Genomic DNA, 20,238 nt, shown 5'->3' with positions numbered 1-20,238 from the left:
GCGTCAGTGTCGTTTCAAAGAGGAGCAATTATACCAGGCCAGGCTGGACGAATCGATTCCTGCAGACTTTTTTTTTTTTTTTTAAACGCTCCTGGCCATTTCTAAAGGCGGTGAATTTGTCCATCCAGCCACCGTCAGCTGGTGGGACTAAAGTTGGGCTGTAATACCATTCTTCTCTTTTCATTCCTCTTTCTTCTTCTCCACCAATAAGATTCTAATTGTAACTGAGGGGCGCCCCCTTCCTCTTCGCATCACACTCCACGTGATCATAACCAGCTGCTGGTGAGGGAGAGAGACAAACACCAACTCGCTGCGACTCTGAACGCACCGCACATACAAAGTGAACGGGAGGACCGCTGCCTGCTCGTTTCACCCGTGGATACTACTATTACACGGCCGTCTCCAAACCCTACCCGTGGGATATTCTGGCTATACATCCTCTCAGTTTTTGTTTTCACCTTATGTTGTATCACTCCCCCCTTTTTGTTTCTTTCCCATCTTTTCTCCCTTCTCCTCATCCTTGAGCATCCTCTCCTGCTCGCAAGTCTTCTTGCTTGCCTCGCTAACTTTTTTCCCCTCATCCCACACAACCTCCTCCATCGCTCACCAGTCTCTCCCCCCTCTGAGTTCTCCTCTTATTGCAGCAAGCCTCCCTTTTTTTTATTGGATCGGGCGGAACCCATTTGGTCAGCCTGCACGGGACACTGCTACATGGGGCGCACGGTCTCGCTCGGAAGATGGTGTGGTGTCGGTCTCTAGGCGCCCCGCTGAACCTGTCGGGATTGGAGTTGTCGGTGCGCGTCTGCGTCTTTTTCCCACCTCGCCTGTGAGAGATGGGTCCGTCCGTGGCGGCGCAGGCACCGCTCGAGGAGCCCCGGCGGCTGCGTCAGTGGAGCGGAACAGCGGGAGGCTGGCTCCGGATCACCCTCGTATCGTTTCTCGCCACTTTACCTGTAGAGCAGCTGCGCGCCTTCCCTTCCTCCCTCAGCGACTGCCAGACGCCGACCGGCTGGAACTGCTCCGGTGAGAGTCATTTTCATTAAGGCAGAGTTGGAGCCGCTCTAGGCTATGTTTCATAATATGTATGTTTTAATGTAGATGCGCACCTACAGCCCCTAAGTTCATGACTGAATCAAAGTTCAGGAGAGCTCTGCTTTGTTGTCTTGTCCTGGGTTTTGGTGCTGTGGTGCGTTCAGGCTGCAGATGACTGTGGACCGCACAGAGGATGCAGAGTTTGTGTGGGGGTCGCTTCAGGTTCATTTGTGGAGTTGGTGTCGGAGCGTGACAGCGAAGCATGCACCGCCGATCATGTCACCTGGTAGGAGGTGGTGGTGGTGGTGGGGGGGTCGATGATTTCGATCCGGCACAAAGTGGAAGCAGGAACATCAGGCACTGTTTTTAAAAAAAGGAGAAAACGGATGAGGAGGACAGAACAGCGCGCCACTGGAACACCAGCACTGCTCATTTGAGGCATCGCAATAAAAAAGAGGCTACTTTAACCTCTTGGATTTTCTTTGAGCTAGAGCTCAGTTTGATTGAACTCCTCCAAATTCAATTAATCACAACAGGAGGTCGGGGATGATAAGTCGTAGTTTTACTGGCTGATTTGGCACGCCAGTTTGATCAAGTGTTGCTTTAAAAAAAAATAAGAACAGTCGTTTCTTTTATAGGCCAGTGAGCTGTAAACTTGTTTTCTCTCCTTGGTGCCCAAAACAATAATATAAATAAATAAATAAATGAATACGAAAGAAAAAAAAAAATAAAAGGAGCGGAGCGGACCAGGCTGCAGAGCGCAGCGCCAAGCCTCTCTTTGTAAATCAGCCGACTGTGCCGCCATATATTTCCCCTGTCGCCTGTCCAAGTCTGAATCCTTAAAATAGCTCCAAGCCCATTCCACACACACACACATACACGCACGCACACACGCGCACTGCACTGCTGCTAGTAGCAGTATTGATATTATATAGCTCATAACAGCCAGCCTGTCAATATGAAGTCATGACTGCCTTTTTGCAGCCTGAATGAGACTATATCAGTATATTTGTGTGACATATTAATGAAAATAGAAGAGAGTGGAAACATGTCCGTGCTACATTACAAACATCATAAGAAATGTTTTATAGCCTGTAGTGACAGGTAGTTGGCAGGATATTAAAACATTGACTATGATGAATTTTTATTAGGTTTTATACAAGCGTAATGGCTCGACAGAAGATAGGAGCTTCACTTGAATATCAAAGCTTTTAATTAGTTTCATTATGTTATCAGGCTAATTAACTCTAGCTTAATTAAACATACACAAATATGATCAAATGAGAAATATTTGCAAGATTGTTTTGTTGACATTATTCTATACATCTTTCGTATATATATATATATATATATATACACACACACACACGAAAGATGCATATATATATATATATATATATTAATTAAGATTTAGTGTTTTTACCAAATAAAACCAACTCATCCCTCCTTGTATATGTGACTATATCCTCCACCCAGTCTTGTTATTGATCATATGTTTAATTATAACACTATATATTTATGTGTTGTACAGTGGAGGGTCATTAAACTCAGCTGTCTGCGATGATTTGCATGTAATGACCGATAATGGCACACATCCTTTCCAAACACACACTCGCTTGTCCCTCCCCACTTCCTGACACACTCTCATATGCATCTCAACGAAGGCTTTTATCCAACACGCCTTGAGGATAAGTGCATATGCTTTAAACCACACACACACACACACACACACACACACACACACACACACACACACACACACACACAGCTTTCATTAGAATAAATACAGCAGGGACAAATGACAGGTCAACAACCATAACAAAAGATAAGATGCTTTTAAATAAAATAATAATAAACTCCCCGTAATTACCCAGGATTTAATTATCCTCTCCTTCCTACATATCGTGTGGTTTGTGAACACTGTTGTGTGACAGGTTTCAGTCCATGGAGAGTGACGGCTGGATGGTTGGTTGGTTGGTTGGGTGGTGAGTTCAGTGTCACCTCATTGTTAAGACACAGATAATTATGGGAAGGAAAATGAGGTAGCGGTTTCAGTTATAGAAGTAAAAGAGAAATCAGTTCGACAAAGATTATCATTGTGTTGAGTTTGCATGTCTGTGGATGGCTTAAGAGAAGCACCACGTGGGCAGAAGAGACAATCCCAAAAATGATCAACAGTGTTCTGTTGAGAGTTACACTGGTTAAGATCTGTGAAAACTTGTCAATATGGATCTGCAGCAGAAAAGAGCATTTTCCCACTGCTGAGCATGCTGTGTTTTTCAGTGAATAAGGGTGTGGGAAGCTGTAATCTGCACTTACAGTCTGAGCCAAACTTCAAAATGTTCACTGAACTATGATTTTTTTTTTTTTAAATGTGCACTTTACCTGTGGAGGAGTTAGATGCAAATTAAGTGCTATTTTGACAAAGTCTTACATCGGTAATGGTCTGTCCTGTTAAATACATGGTAAATTGCACTTTTCAAATTAGTGATGGATGAGTTGTTTTGGCCAGTAACCACAGCTAAAATCCAAGTTTGGTTCCAGACACGTTTGAGGCTCTGGTGTCATTGTTCTTGACCAAGTAAATGATTATGATCGCCTGGGTGAACAAAGATACAACTGGCCACTCTCTAAATTTGGGGGGAGAGGTTCTGAAATTTCCTGCACACCTCTAGGCACCTATGTTTAAAGGTCTACCAGCATGACCAAGTAACTGGAGGGCAACGGGAAAAACCAGTAGAGGCCAACCTTTTTTTAATTTTAGTTAATAGCTCATGTACAAGGATCACTATTTTAACTGATTATGCTTAATTTACTGTCAATTCAGAGGCAATACATACATTTCCATTGACGTCCATACTGCTGGTGGTCCACGTGGCCTGTAGTAAGGATTCCTAGATTAAATGTTTGTGTATATTAAAATAAAAATTTTTTTAGTATTGATAACACAAAAACAAAACAAATTCTGAAAAAAGTAAAGCAACGTCACATCCAGTATTCACTTTGATGTTTTGGTACTGTGGGAAATATATAGCTCTTTAGCAGCTCTGTACTCGCCCTCAGGCTGCTATAGCTTCTCCTATCATCACCCCGAGCAACTTACAGCTGGTATAGCAGAGATTTAGAGGACCAAAACAATGAGCTAAAAGACTCTAAAATGCTTCCTACACAGTGAGGGAAATCACAACGTAATGGTTCCTTTAAGCTAATCTCTGGAGAGAGAGAGCATATATGTATTGTAGCTTTGGGCTAGCTGTATGTTCGGTGGCATTTGCCTGTGTTGTTTTGTTGCTAGAAAAAAAAACAAGGGTCTATGCCAATATTAACAGATGCACTTGGTCTTCTAACATCATCATCACTCTTCAACTCCATCTTCATCGCAGATTGGCTCATTATAATAGTGGCACTGGCCCTTTAATCACCGCTTAACTTCCATCTTCTGTGTGGGACATTTCCATGAAGAATCCACTGTTTCCCCTATACTTCTGTAAACGGCCCTGCAATTGTTAACTCTGGTGGGTCTGTGCGATGCTTTGATAGCTGAAGTGACAGGGATACGTGTAGAATATGCAAAGCCTCCTGTAAATCCCATCAAGTGCAGTGAATTACCAGTAGTCTGGAGAGAATTGGCCATCTGCTTCAGAGATTTGTCAACGCAGCGGTCAAAAAGAACTTTTATTGCATGCAGGTCTGCACCTCTGACAGTGAGGGGAAAATGAATTATAAGACAAACCATCGCCGGCACAGTCTAATCAAAGAGGGATCTAAAGTTACTAATTGGCAGGCGGCGGCGGCATTAAGGGAGTTTTTGAAAGTTTTTTTAACTGAAATTTCCTCATGCAAAAAAACACATTTGGAGACAGTAATTAGAGAAACAAGTTTTTCTTTTTTTTGACATAACAAACATTTGAAAACCTGTTGCAAAGATATAAAAAAAGCCCCCAAGCACAAGAGAGGTCAAGAGAGGATGTCTCACTACTGTGGTTGTTCAGCCTTCATTATTAATTTAGTCTGTTTAATTATTGATCAGCACAATGCTTAAAAACGGGAGGAAAGACTCCCCGTTCTTCTTAGTGTAGTGAAATTCCAGGTAGGTGGGAGGAGATGCATTTGGTTGACAAGCTCTCTCTCTCTCTTTTAGACAAGTAAGTGCTTCGCTTGCCATCTTAATCGTTAGCATATAAACATTACCTTTTCAATATTTGATGTTTGCCAGCTTGTTTTCGTTAATTATTCAGCTCACTGTAATCTCCTCCTGGAACGGCAGGGCCAGGAGCAGGAAGTATACGTTTTCCTGGCCTCTGACACAGTGCAGCACGCCGCACACAGAAAACCTGTATCAACCAACACCCATTAGCTTGGTGGGAGACTGCAGGAGTGGAGGGACAAAGGTGAAGAATAAGACGCAGCAAGTGTCATCACTAAACCTTTAATATGCATAGCAGTCAATTTTATGCATAATTTGGAATTATTCTTCACATAATATCAACATGTAAAAAAGGGATCTTTTAAGGAAGTTTGTGTGATATAACCGAAAGGTTTGTACCTCTCTATAAACAGGCTGTGGTCAGAATGGATCCCGTGAGTTTTCCATCTGTAACTAAGAGCATCAGAGGTAAAACAGACACTTTCTTATACATCATCATACCAGCATGGTGTCAAGACAGGGAAAAGACACAACCACAGCACGGAGCATGGCAGACTGACCATCAATCACTCTTAATCTCAAACACTGTATGTGTCATGGCTACCAATGTTACAATGTTCAGAATTTGCCATTGCTGCCCTCACCCTCACTTTTTACAGTGTTTTTTTTTTTTTTACACTTTAAATGCAGTTACTCTTTAGACACCTATTTTTATTATTGTAACACATTGTTATCAACCTACACCTTTTTGGTTCCAACTGTCCTCTCACTGGTTGAAATAGAATCATATTATCAGTCAGCCTGTTTGAATCTCACACACTCTCTGACTCATGAAGGATGTTAATGTGCATGCTATGTGGGCCCAAACTGCACAAATATAAAGAAAAGAAAAATATCCAGGTAGCCCAGTGGAGCTGGATTTTTATTTTTCCTCATATGCACCACTGAGCAGCTTTCATCCGAATGATGAACATTAATGAACTAGGAACAGTGGGTATCAGTGGCTGATTAAAGATTACACTGATCATGTGGAGGCTCTTTTGGCATTTGAAAGTTTTTGGAGTATTTTTTAATTACATAGACATTAAAAGAAGAAGAAAAAGAAGAAATCAAAACAGACAAACCTTTTTATTATCCTCCAGTATCTTACTGCTGATGATGAATCTTTCAAGGCTAGAATTTAAATCAGTTGCTACCGCAAGCCATGTTTAAGGACACAGCCATTCTGTTGCTATAAAATAATAATTATCCTACAACTAATTGACATTTGTGCCATGCTGTTAAATCCTGTTTGATGTTTGATGAAATGTGATCATCTGGGACATTTATTGTTGTACTTGTTATGTCAGCAGCTTCAGAGATCCATAACTGTGATGTCATGGATGTCACTGGAGTCCTTGTAAACACAGAAAACAAGCCTGTTTTTTGATTCCAGTTCCCAAGATAATGAACATGAATGTCTCCAAGCAGTAATCAATCCCTCCTCAATCCCAGTTATTGTTTACATGTGATACACGTCTTCCCTGTGCGTCCTGTCCCTTGAAAATGTCCAAGCTGTGCATCTGTTTCTCCGTAAAGAGGACAATTAGATGGCACATCTTTTTTTTTTCTTTCTTGCTACTTATTTTGTTTTCACCTAATGATTTTATACACAAACAACATTCCCCAACTTACGAAGAGTCTACCAGCTGGCCTGCGAGGGGTCTTGTATTTTCCAATCATTTGGAACAGCCTGTAGTATGACTGTCATCATAACAATGCTCCTCTCCTCTGAGTATCATCAACATCCCTGCTTGCCTAGGTGCCAATTTTTATTGTGGCCTTCCAGCCTGCCTTGTACGGCTATCTTCAGGGCTAAGGGCTTTGTTCCATGCACGCACTTCTAACGTAGAGACCTCTCATGTCCCTGTTCTTGGCACAATGATTGTATATTTGCACAGAGAGCTTACACTTTATGGTCATTCGGGACCCTGCAAATAGCAGGTCTGTAGCATGGGCTTCTCTTCCCTGAGGTATAATTGCCTGATATAGGGTCTTCCATGCCAAGGAGCATTTACAAGTGGAAGAGGACAGAGAGGACAGAGACATTACTAAAGGGTGGTGCAGCTTAGTGTTTATGATGAGAAGACATCAATGTATAGAAAATAGCATTCAAACTAAATACTTGGCTTGAAAGATGAAGACATTTAGAAAGATGCCTTTAAACATTTCATTCATTTATTCAAATGGGTTGAAGCGAGGCGGCTGGACTTGTAGAGTTTTCTTGAAGAATGTCTCCATAGTTACCTGTTTGACTGTCTGTGTCAGGTGTGTCTTAATGACTGGCTAGTTTTGTAGTTAAAGTCATTTTCCTTAAGGTGACAGCACATGTACTGAGACAAATACAGGAACACAACCCACACTGTTCATCTCATTCGTATTGTCTTATTTCATGCTTCATTAAATATCTTATCAATGCTTAATATGGCCAAGCCTAAAAGCAGTGGTTTTTTACCAGGTGCCACAATCTTTATTATCTGTTATATAAGATGTTGTACCTAAAGTATAATGATATGATATAGTCCTGTTTTGGTTCTGCTTCCTGTTTTATTTTGAAAGTCTCCTCGATGATTGCCTTCCCTCACCTGTGTCTTGGTCAGTTGGTCTGTGTTTGCTCCAGTTTCCTTGATCTGGCTCTTTCCAGTGATTTCCCATGTTCCTCATTTCTGGTCGGTCTTACTTCTGTACTTTTTTTAGTTCAGTGTTTTGCTTTGTGGATTTTTTTGTGACTTTATTTCTAAGCTCACCTTCTGTTAAACACGATAACAAGATAATATTACCACAGCAACCCTGCAAATGCAAATGCACAATCTTTTTTTGCACAATTTTTTTTACCAACAATATTTGTTTGTATGTTTAAAAAATGATACAGGGATCCTTTCTAGTGTTTCAAAAATGCAGAATAACAATCATACTTTTCCAAATCACCTGAGTCTTTTTTATGCCAGAAAACAAAGAAAGATTGTGATCCTAATTGTAACATATATGTATGTGGAATGTGACGCCAGCAGTAGACAGAGAAAAAATCCAGGACAGAGGCTTAATAAGACTGAAAAGGTTATACTGACACTATTCTGAAGGATCCATAATTAGCATTAACTGTACAGGGTGGGTGTTCAGGTATAAAAGGATCTATTAAAGGCATAGAGCCTGCAAGCAAGCATAAGGTGGTGGCTCAATACTGAAACATTTTGGGAGTTTATAATATGGTGAAATGTTAAGGGAGTCAGGGGAAATCTTGGTGCCTTAAGGCCAAGGGTGCAGTGCTGCTGAATGCACCTGACCAGCCCTCAGGTGGTGTTGTGTGAGAAACCTTCATGCTACTGTGATGATCACAGCTGCGAGTACTATACAGCCACCATGTGGCATCAAGAGATACAACAGGAAAGTATTGCACAAAAAGGAACCCTTACATACATGTTATTATAGAAAATGTAATCTGAGATGGGCCATTATGGTTAAGGTGCTTGTAAATATGACTAGAAATCAAAGGTTATAAAAAATAGTAAATTTGACCAAAGGGTTAAATACAAACAGCTATAGAGTTGCAGTAGAGTACAGAATTACTGTTTAAATAAGCCCAATGCTTCTTGCTTTAACAGTGTTTCCCTGATCCGTAAGCTGGAATGTAGACCTGTGTAGTTTGCAAAAAGCCTTCGTGTACATGAGGTTGCTTTTTGTAAGCAATCAGTTCAGGTAGACTAATAGCCCTGAGCTCAGTCTACAGTCTCAAGCCCATGTGACTCTATGATTTGATTCAGGATGCTTTGTTGGAGTCATTTGAGATCCCTAACGCAGCCTGAATCGGATCATATCCCAGGTTTGCTTCTCCAGGACAACGCCCTGATAGTCAGCCCTGTTGTACACAAACAAATATTAAAGGCAGAATAAATACAAGATGCTTTCAGGCTGCAAATTATGCAAAGCATATGCTGACCTTTAGACGGCTTAAGATGGAATTCATAAGATGGCACTAACCACCCTTTACTTTCACATCGTTAAACTACAAATGCTGCTCATTCCAGTCCAGAGATTTGTACTTTTTAAATGTATTTTATCATGTTGGCAGTTAAGGACAAAGATTGTGCTAGCATTGTCTTTTCAAATTGCACAGTATGTGATCAAACAGTGCATGGTGCTGTGGGAGCCATGACTAATGGCGGGCCCTCATTACCAACGACCCTGAGTGGGGCTCAAGTTAGAGTTGCTTGAGGGCTGAACAGAGAAACACTTAGTCATTGATGTCTCTTGTTGGCTTTGGTCCTCCAGGTTTTGATGACCGGGACACAGACCTGTTCTTGTGCGACACCAACACATGCAAGTTCGACGGGGAGTGTCTAAGAATTGGGAACATGGTGACATGCATTTGCGATTTCAAGGTAAGAACCATATACTTCTATTATTTTTTTCATTTAAAATTGCTTGACTGTTTGTCAACCCTCTTCCCCAAACAGCCATTAACCAATTTTAGTTTTTAATTTTAGTTTAGGAATGACAAATCACTTAATGGCAAGATTTTCCACATGCTGAAATCTAGTTGCTGTAGACACCCCACTTCACAGATTGAAAGCTACACCTAGCAGCTTGGACCTGATATTATATCAGATAGGGGAAATGACTGTGTCTGAAGCTATCTGTTAAACATGGGTTTCACCGCTGCCCTCCACCTTCTAGCCTCGTGGCAGACTTTGATTGATTGATCCTGATGGTAGAAGTTAACGTCACCATATGCTAACATAGCAATGACTGTGTACATGTGCATTGCTGCCCTGGTGTTATCCTGGTTTATATCCAGGTTATGGTGTTTATGTGGAACATAATATCCCAGGATACATGTTTGCTCAGGTTTTTGCTTTACCAGCAGAAACCTGGATAAAGTGTTTACAACCAACAGTGTGGTTTCTTGTAGATCAACAGTTACTGACACTAGGATGAGGTCATTATTAGGTCTTTAAAAATGCTTAGAATAACAGCATAAACACAAATAATGAAAACATGCTGTAATTTAAAACATTCACTCTATGATATGCAATGATTAAAATGCTGATGAAGAGACTAAAGGCATATATTGAGGGGAAAAGTAATAGATTGTGTATTGTGTTTTTATAGTTATACAATTAGCTGGATTGAGATCCATTGTCTTGATTAGACAATATTAGTCCTGGGGGGGTTCCATGACATGAGTCCAGTTTATTGCTCTCTGTGAATCTCTGTCACCACCTCAGATCACTGCACACCCTCCACATTCATAAACAAGGCTGCCGCCAACGAGACCAAAGAGTGCAAGAACCTCGTTAATGACATAAATCTGGGAAATTAGGCTGTTCTTGATAATGACTCATACTTAACTTTACGACCAGACCTGTAATAAAAAAAAAAGGAGCAAGCCAGTCAGCCGAGTATTGATTTTTGTATGTTTGCAAAGCTTTGCCTATGAATATGCTATGCAGAGCCCCAGATAAATGAAACCCCTGAGATCTGGAAACGTTAGCACGTGTTCCCCATCCGTCGCTTTTATCAGCACGTCATCAGCGTGAGCAGGCACTAGGCAGGCTGACACTCGATTGGTCACCAGCTTTTATCTCAATTTCGTACTTCCCTGGGAGCAAACGTTAACAGAGAGCCCGTAGATAAATGACATTAAAGCTCCATTCCTCTTGAGGAGATCTCACACAGATACTGCTGTCAGTGAAGCGTTCTCAAGAAAAGAGCAGGTCACACACCACAATTCCTAGCTTTATACCACTAGTCTGAGGTCAACCCAGCTATGCATCTTCTGTTTTTCTGATGGTGCCGCCTTTGTTTCATCAGTCAATGTAAACATGACCTTCCTGGCCTAGCAACTGTTGCTATGCCCTGAAATAATCAGTCATTCTCAATCAGCGTCACATAGATACTGTAGGTCCAAGATTTTTCTCCTGTTGGCAGTTCATTCAGGACTGTCAGGGGAGAAAAGGAAATTGCATAAATTCTCTTCTTGGATGGATTTTTCCTTTGTCCCCGCAGAATCTATGGATGTGCACACACATTCCCACAAAAAAAAAACACCCAAGAAAGAGACATGCAAGGGGCGCTCTGTGGAGAGGAAGTGAGTTTGATGTGGTGGAATCAATGGACACTATTCATTGCCAAGATGCATTAGATTCGCCTCACACTGACTCTTGAAAGACTTTCTCTCACTAACCGGAGTCAAACTGCCACAAAGCAACATGCACTCACGTACCTGAGAATGAGTTGTTGCATGTTTTTGTGGGTGTAATGACTAATCACAATACATTTCCTTGTAATTCATCTCACAATAGCCGCTGGGAAAAGCTATTGTTGCTGGTTAGGTTTCATTAATGTCAGGTCACAGGGCTGATTCCCAAAAGGTTTGTCTAAAAATATATGCGATCATGATGCTGTGAAACGCTCTAAAACTGTCCACCAAAGGGTAAATGGCACTTTCCATTGCTCTCAGTAATGGCGTTTTTTTATTTATTTATTATTATTTATTTTTTTATTATTGTTATTTAAGGTTGTAGACACTAGAATAATTTGTCATTTGTATTTACAGTTTGTCATGTACAAACTGTAAATACAGGCTGTTTATTTATTATATGCACATACGGCATAATTACTGCAGATAAAGGTCAGAGGGAAGTAAGTTTAATTGCACACTGTCAGTATTTTTTTCTTTGACTGAGATGATGTTTAAAAACAGTAATATTTTTTTCATTTGAAATCTTTTTTTTTTTGCCATAACAGAAAAGCACAGTGATTTGAAACAAAACATCAAAACCACCGTCACACCAGCTGCCATGACAACCACTCATAGAAAAATGTGTTATAGGTACATCAGTGTACAGAGCAGGAATGGGTTACTTTCACACAGGAGACTTTCACTTCCATGTAGGATCAAAAAAAAATGTTTTTCTTTTTTTCCTTTGTTTTCACAGGCTTTCAATTTGTAGGTAGGTTTAAGTAAAGATCATAACTTGAGTTTTATTTTTATAAGGTCATTAGGAGTGGGATGTAAATGGTAATTACTGTAGCAATATTTCTTTAGGGAAAGATTAGGATCATTTTTCATTAAAAAGCCCTTCAGAGGTATTCCATTATATTTCAGTCAACAGATGGGATCTGTATAACACAGGCAGAGGACGAATACTACTGATAATGCAAAGTGGTGCAACAGGTTAAGCAGTTATTTCAATATGTGTAGTGGAGATGGAGGGTTTTGTGTGGCAGAGGATACGTTTTACCTTTCAGGAGCATAATTACCATATGTAGGTTGTGACTAAGAGTATTTACATAATGTATCTGTCTTTATGACTAATTCAGTGTTTACATCAAAATTGGTGAAATGATCTTTAGAGAGCTTAAGTTTACAATTAATGCTCATAAAAATAAATGAATTGAAAATAACTTTTCTATTAATTTGTGACATATAAATTATAGCAAAAAATGTTAAAAATAATCTAAAATGTAAGGTGCATTAGCTCACATCCTCATTCAACAAAATAGAGTAAAGCAATTTCTTCTTGAAAGGAATTCAAGTCTCAAAGGGCAGAGCTGGAGATGCTGTGAGGAGACGCAGCAGGTCTGTTTACAAGTCAGATTTTACATGTTAGCAGAGTGTGAATAGAACAACTATAAAAGTGTCCGAGGTTTTAGGTGACTCCTGCGGAAGAGTTTGGGAGATGGATGGGAGGCAGATGTTAGCACAGCAGATGTGCGTTGTGTGACAGGTCATTTGAGTCAGGATTACTAACAGCTCGTCGCAGCTGAGTACGGGCCTGGGTCGAAGAGTTCTTCTAGTGTTCCGGATACAGGTCGGGTTCAGCACGTGCACAAGAAAGTCTTTGCAAATTGTGCTTCGTGGCCAGTGACTTCATACATATGAATCCAGTCAGTGTAGTGCACTTGAATAATGTCTGTTTTTAGTGAGACGATGTTGCTCGACCTCTCAGCCGCAGTTTTTCCATCACTGTTGAAGGGATGCTACTGTGGAGTGGCTTCCAGTGACGTGTCATTGTAAGAAAAGGTTGATATTTCCAGGCCATTGCATGACCTGTGTCTATGTTTCTGATGCCCACCTGTGGTTCTACCTAAGTGCGTTTCAAATGTTTTGTTTGGGTCAGGACTCGTCACCATGGTAGCCGTGGAGGGAAATTAAACTTTAACATGGTTTTCAGTTGTTGTTGTTTACAATGCCTACCCACAAGTAACCAACAGAAAGGAGCCTCTGGGTGACAGTCCAGAGCACTCCACCTACTTATATAGACTTTTGGCGGCCTTTATTTGTGTGTGCATTGGTCCTCATGACCAGATGGTGTCATTCTAAGTAGGTGGTTCATTTGTTCAGATATGTGGGCTGTATGAAATAGGGCATTACTTTGGTACACTTTGGTGCACTTTGGTACCCAATTAACTGTATTAATGCCAATATCTGATCTTTCTAGCTGCATAAAATACTGCATGTGTTTGTGAACAATCACATTTATCAAAGTTAGGCATAAAAAAGTAGTACAATAACTAAAATGTAGAAACGTATAGACATTGCTATACAAGGTCACAGTGTTTCGGCTTCGTGTATTGTGCAAAAAACCTTGTATCATTCCTCAGCATGCAGAAAGTATCATCTGACCGCCTCGAACACATCAAACACCATTATGTACATTGACCCTACAAGGCCTATTTATTGACTTTATGGAAAAGAATTTAGAATAATGTTGGCAGCACATTTGGTCTTCAATATACTCCCTGCTGGTTATTTGATGTGGCTACTATTCAGTGTAATGTGTGACCTCAAATTGCTCTCCTACTTTTCACTGCCGGAAGCCATCTAATGTTTGGGTTGTTGTGATGGCTCGGACCGCTCAAGCTCACAGCACATCAAAGAGGGGATGAGAGCTTAATGTGGGTTCATATGATGTTGATGGGAGGGTGTGGAAGGGCAGTGCGTCCTTCACATTGCACTAAACAAGAACCTGTGAAAACATTTTTTTTTTCATACACACCTTTACAAATGCTCTCCGTGCTCCTCCGACAGCAGAAACACATCTATAAAACCTCCCTCTCCCTTTTCACACGCAGCCTACACAAACATCCTTCACATCCATACAAGTAGGCTAATAATATGGAATGTAAAGTAATGAAATACCTGAGATTACACAGATTCACACAGGCCCAGGTGGTACTGACACCAGCCTCTGATGTAGACCTCATTCCATATATTTGCATTTATTTATCATCCTTTCATCCAGAGCCATGTGAACGGACTGGGACTGAGTTTTTTTTTTTTTTTTGAATAATGGTAAATTTATTTTTCAGACACTGGCCGGTATAAATGACTGCACTTTGAAGCTCTTAACAGCAGGATCCTGGACAAAAGACTCTGATAAAAATGAAAAGAATGAAGGTGACGGAACGGTAAATGCCAACCTGGCCTCTGGGTTTTTATCAGGCTTTCTATAAAAGTCAATGCATCCTGGTTAAAAAAAATGATTGAATTGAAAAAAGTTATTTTTATTTTCTTAATTTCAAGAAACACTTCCTTAAGTCTTTCTTAGATTTTCTTAAAAAAAAAAAGTGCCATTCTCTGTATACGTCTGCTTTACTCTAGCAGCCAGTTAAACGCATTCACACAGATTACACAGCAATTACAGCCATAACAAATTACTCATATCAAATGTGGAAAAAACTCAACACCAGCAACAAAACAATTACACAAGACTTCATATAAGATGTAAAACAGTGGTACATGCTCACAATGCTGCTACAGCTAATTTGGCGCTGCTATCCTCACAACCGCTCGTCATAACGTAACCATGGTATATATATCATATATATATATATATATATATATCAAATAGCAAGATGCTCAGTGCCCGGGATTCTTAAGCAAGCGCAAGATAAATATAGAACACAGAGTAGGTAGAAATTAATCATGAAATACAGTTATTTATAACAAAACAACACCATTGATACCATTTTAGCAATTTGTTTAAAGCTTTGTTCACCCCAAGGTGATTTGACCTTTGTCAATATGTCAATACGATCTGTTGGCATAAGTGTAACTGTGATTGTATCTGGTTGATGTAATATCGACATAATGTGGTGTTTTTTCATGAGGACGTGTTGTTAAAAGGACATTTAGCAGTTATGGTAGTGACATCTTTTGGATGCTTTTTAAACATTTTTTAGCATCTTGCTGAAATCTTCTGTCAGAAAATGTTGTAGTTTTGTTGTAATACCCAGATGTGCCAGTAGGTGGCACCTCTAAGATGACTGAAACAAGCCCGTCCTCTCAGTTGCTGTACAGCAAGTGTAGCTAGCCACATTAACGCTAAATTAGCTCAGTAACAGAAGCAGCTGGTTGGTTAACATCAGCTGCGGTAGCTTGATTTACAACCAGCCGCATGATCTCATCAACGCTTTCGGTGGTAAATACTGAAGGTTTTCTTCAACTGTTAGTGTAATTGAATTTGTGGACATCTGCCTTAGCCGAGCAGCTGTTTTCAGCAGCTGGACTGACAATAACTACAGTTAATGAGACAAAAGTCACTGCCATTATGATAATATGTGAAAAGAAAATAACTACTTATTTTTACTGTGTTTGTTTTAATTGTTTGGCATGTCCAATTTAATGTCCTTCAGTGAGGTCGCACAGCTGTTTGTATTTAGTTAGTTATGATTCTGTCATTAGTGAGAGATGGAAACTTTGAAGCTTTTGGTTTAGATAAGAAAGTTAATGTAACTGTTTGAAATCCTTTCATCTCCCAGCTCTGTTAGAAACTGATCATTGCAATGATATCTCGTCATCGGGCCAACGTTGGGCATGTTGTATTCTTTAGTAAAATTAAAACTCAGTTTATGCATTTTTTTCCCTGTTTTGATCCATCTCAGATTTCTGCAGCTACTGCAGTATATTTGGAGTGAATGGAATTTTGTAGGTCTAAGCATTTTGCTTGTGCCTCCCAGTTGCTTGGAAGTAAACTCTGGTGAGTAGTTTATGATATGCAATGTTTCAGCCGAGAAGAAACAGAAAGAGTTGGATATATTTCTACACTTTGGTGTAGAAAACCAAAATTATCAGCCGGGCTAAGCAACACCTGTGAGGAATATATTTAGTTTTTTGTTGTTGTTCTTGGTATTTAGGTCATTTAATTCTTTGGGTTCTTGCATCTCTCCTGTCAGAGGCTCTCTGTGGTGGAGCACAGCTACCTCTTTCCTTTGCAAGATAAATATACCAATTAAAACCAGCAAGACAAGTTAGCAAGAGGCAAGAGGAGGCCAGTTCTGAGCACATATTTGTGTGTGAGTGCGTGCAAACTAAAACAAAGCCAGTGATGGTAATAAGGAAATTGAGGGTTTAACACATGCTGGTCTTGTTGCATGGAGCGAGCTGTTGACATAATTGTGTTTTTTTTTCTAGCACATATTCTTGACAGAGCTTATTTTAGGTACTACTATAAAAAAACAGCATGTGTAAGCATTTTAAAGCTCTATAAAGTGGACGCAGCTTTGGGGTATGGTGGCTCTGAGCTGTAAACCATGACAGCACTGAGTTTATAGAACAAAAAAAAATAAAAATACCCATTGTTTGTACAACCGAGTTCTGCTGCCACTGCAACACTGAGGTTTAGAATTTAGAATGGGAATAAAACATAAGCTCCACGTATGTGGATATTTATGACAAATATCCACCACAGTTAGGCTCGCTGCCTGTTAGAATGCGAAGGCAGAGAAAGTAGGCACTGGACTTAGAGAGAAATTGTCTCTCCAAAAAAAAAAAAAAAAAAAAAAAACGGAGCATCTGTGTCAGCTCCGCTGTGGCTCTGGCTGGCCTGTCAGACACTATTACAGAGGAGCCTGTCTCTGGTGACTCGGCTGGGGAGACTCCGCAGGGACTGGCGGGCTAGGCCCTAATCAAGAGAAGACTGCCAAGCGGTTAAAGAGCAGAAAGCACAAGCCAGCCACCTCCCAGTCTCCCTCTATCTCTCTCCATCTTCCCGTTGTCACAGTAACTCCTGTCTCTTCCACTACACTCCGGCTGCCCCCCCCCCCCCCCCCCCCCCCCCCCCTTGCTTGTCCAATACCCTGCTTCGTTGCTGTTTTCTGTTCTCTGTTCTCTCTGTCTTTGTCTTTCCCTCCATTGCGATGACTTGACCGGTGTGCATAAACATGGCAAAGCATCATGGGAAAACAGTTTGTCACTTAACCAGACAGCGTTCGACACTCCTCTGTCCAGGAGGTCTGCGGAATACAACACAGTGTCAGGCACAGAACAGATTTGTCACTGTGACGGCGCTCCTCTGGGATTCGTTGTTGTTTTTTTCTCTCGTCCACCCTCTCTGTCAATGCACTGTTTGTGGTAGTGTGGCGTCGGCTCTGCTAAACTTTACCTAAAGCGAAGTCAAACTTTACTGTGCGTGCGGGTACACACGTTTTTCTCTGCAACTAGTTTTTCCCCTTTTGAGGCCATTCTCTCTGGGAAACCATGCCTGATGTGACTAAAAATGAAAGGAACTTGACCCCAGCCCTGTCAGTGACCATTATCAGACACACCACCCACACCAGTCCTTGTCTTCCTTGGTGAGCCATCATTAAGATTTTGTCGTCTCTGCATCCCTGCATGAAGGAAGGTCAGTCCCCCCGGCATGAAGCTAATAATCTGACAAATGCTTGTTTCACATAAACACAGTGACACAGCATAAACCCTGTTGATCTAAGGTGACTCATGTTGTGAACTCATGTTATCCACTTTAGTGACTCTTATTTCTCTCTAGTATGCTTAAATCATGTTTTTCTTTTTGATAGTTTGAGTATTTAAGTTCCTTCACACTAAAATTAAATCAACTAACATTAATTAAAATTATTATTAAATAAAATGCAGTGCAATGATGTACTCGAGCAGGCCGCGGTACATACAAATGCATTGTCAGAGTCTGACATCACATCACACAGTGTATGTGACATGATTTATGATTTTGGTGTTCTTAGTGGGAAAAGTAGTACAACAGATTTCAATGGAAGTCCTTCAATGGCAGGAACAGACACCATGAGAAAGTGATAAGCGCACCTTTTCAGGCAGGAAATACAATATAGAATATGTGAATGGATAGTTGTAACCACGGTAACCAACTAAACAAGGTATTCTATGCTTAAAACTACGTGGTTCCCACCGGTGCTTGAGATCCTTGAAAATGCTTGAATGTTAATGTTTCGTTTTTAATGTTTAAAAATGACTGAAAGTGCAATAGTACTACTTTCATTACAACCCATTATCTGACTTAGTAGTTCGTATTTCAGAAAATGACGTAGATACTTGAATAGAACGAGTCCAAGAGCCTGAAGTAAAACCACTCTGTGTGGCTGTTATATGTGGCCCCGCCTACTTCTCGGAAAACTCCATCCTGACTGTATCCACGTGGAGGCTGCTGTTTTTATGAACGTTGACTAGAAAATAACATTTATAAACTACAAATAAATGAGAAATGTTTGAGAGGCACCATGTAGAATGCTCAAAGTTAGCAACTTTGTGAAACTACATCTAACCTTTAGTTAGATGTTTATTTATTTTGAAAATGTTGAGTTCCTGTCATCTGAGCCACCCCTTGACATTTTTTAGATTCTTCCTTGATAATATTTTTAACATTTCCCTCTTATTTTTGGTGTTATTTAGGAAAGGGATATAAAGAACTAATGAAAAGACTTCAGAATCCAGAGTCCTGCCATACACGATTATTTCCAGCAATTATTACTTTATCTACAGTATATCAGCGACTATGTAGAGAGTGGCAGTGTAGTAGAAGCAGCCAGTGGAGCTGCCCCACTCATCATTTTTTAGGTCTAATCTGATGCTTAAAGCAGGAATATGCTGCAAATCATGTGATGTAAAGGGCATTTTCAGGACCATGTTTCCTGACATAGAGGCATTGCAAAGCACTTAACTTAATCCAATTTAAAAGTAAAAAATGTCCATGTTTTTTGGATTGTATGGGGGTCTGGGATTATATATTAAGCATGTATTTTCATCAATCTGCAGCCAGGGGATGAATCATTTCTGCTCACACTACTAATGGCCAAACATGAAACAAAAATGCAGCAAAAAGTTGAAAGCCTTACAGGATAATCACACCCTGCTCTGCTATTGAAAAGGACCTTCAGTAGTAGAGTGATGCGGTGGTGGCAGCGGTTTAAAGCTTGAATTTAACTCATTTTGTTTCTCTTTGTGTGTGTGTGTCTCTTTTGATTTGATTCTTAGGAAACACATGAAAAGCTCAGTGGGAATAAAAATAAATTAAAATTGTACATGGCATGTGTAGGTGAGATACACACTCCCCCCCACCTTTGATCCACCACATCACCAGGTCAGATCACAAACACTAAACCCTGGACATCAATCAGTTGGCGGCGGGGGCCAGCTGATGAGAAAAGGAAAAACAAAAGGGTGTAGCGGAGACGCAGAGGAATCTTGGATGAGAGCGTCTGTGTCTCATCAGGAGCCACAGGTGCTGCTCACCACTAACCATAGGCGCTGAGACGTCTGTGTCAGAACCATTGACAGTAAAAACTATGGACAGAGCTTCCGTGACGTCACCCGTTTGTTTCTGAAGAGCCGTTCTGAGGCTCGGTGGGAGGTTCCGGGACGTGATGACCGCCGCCATGTTGACAGCGTCACGTCCGCCAAAACTCTCAAATATGGACAAAGAGGGGGAGCACGAGCGGGGTTTAGGGGGGCGGGCGATCGTGGGAGCAGGAAACTCACGCTGTGATACGTCAACTGTCTGTCACTCAAGCGGCAACGCCCATAATTAGGCGTAATTTTAAGTCAGAATACCATTGAAACGAGTGGGTTGTAAAAAAATTCACCCCCCCTACAATTGACACCAGAAGAGAACCTATCATCTGAGACCAGAGTGTTTTTTTGTACCAGGCCGTAAACATGTTAATTTCTGCTGTGAAGTCGGCCATTTTAACATGGGAGTCTATGGGAAATTACTCGCTTTTGGAGCCAACCCCCAGCTGTTGCG

At 40.7% G+C, this 20,238-nt stretch overlaps 1 protein-coding gene across 1 annotated transcript in view; it reads left to right on the top strand.

The window, feature by feature from the left end:
- Nucleotides 1–311: 311 nt before the first annotated feature.
- Nucleotides 312–20,238, top strand: part of tmeff2a (transmembrane protein with EGF-like and two follistatin-like domains 2a) — a 92,898-nt gene continuing 72,971 nt past the window's right edge. The window contains exons 1-2 of the mRNA XM_028393848.1: nucleotides 312–1,023; nucleotides 9,488–9,597. Of these exons, the coding sequence (XP_028249649.1) occupies nucleotides 834–1,023; nucleotides 9,488–9,597 (300 nt within the window). The 5' untranslated portion in view covers nucleotides 312–833. The remainder of the gene's footprint in view (nucleotides 1,024–9,487; nucleotides 9,598–20,238) is intronic.

Source organism: Parambassis ranga, chromosome 21 (assembly GCF_900634625.1).
Source record: "Parambassis ranga chromosome 21, fParRan2.1, whole genome shotgun sequence".
Lineage (NCBI taxonomy): Eukaryota > Metazoa > Chordata > Actinopteri > Ambassidae > Parambassis > Parambassis ranga.
The sequence above is the reverse complement of the archived record's forward strand: the minus strand, read 5'-3'. Positions and strand labels throughout refer to the sequence as shown.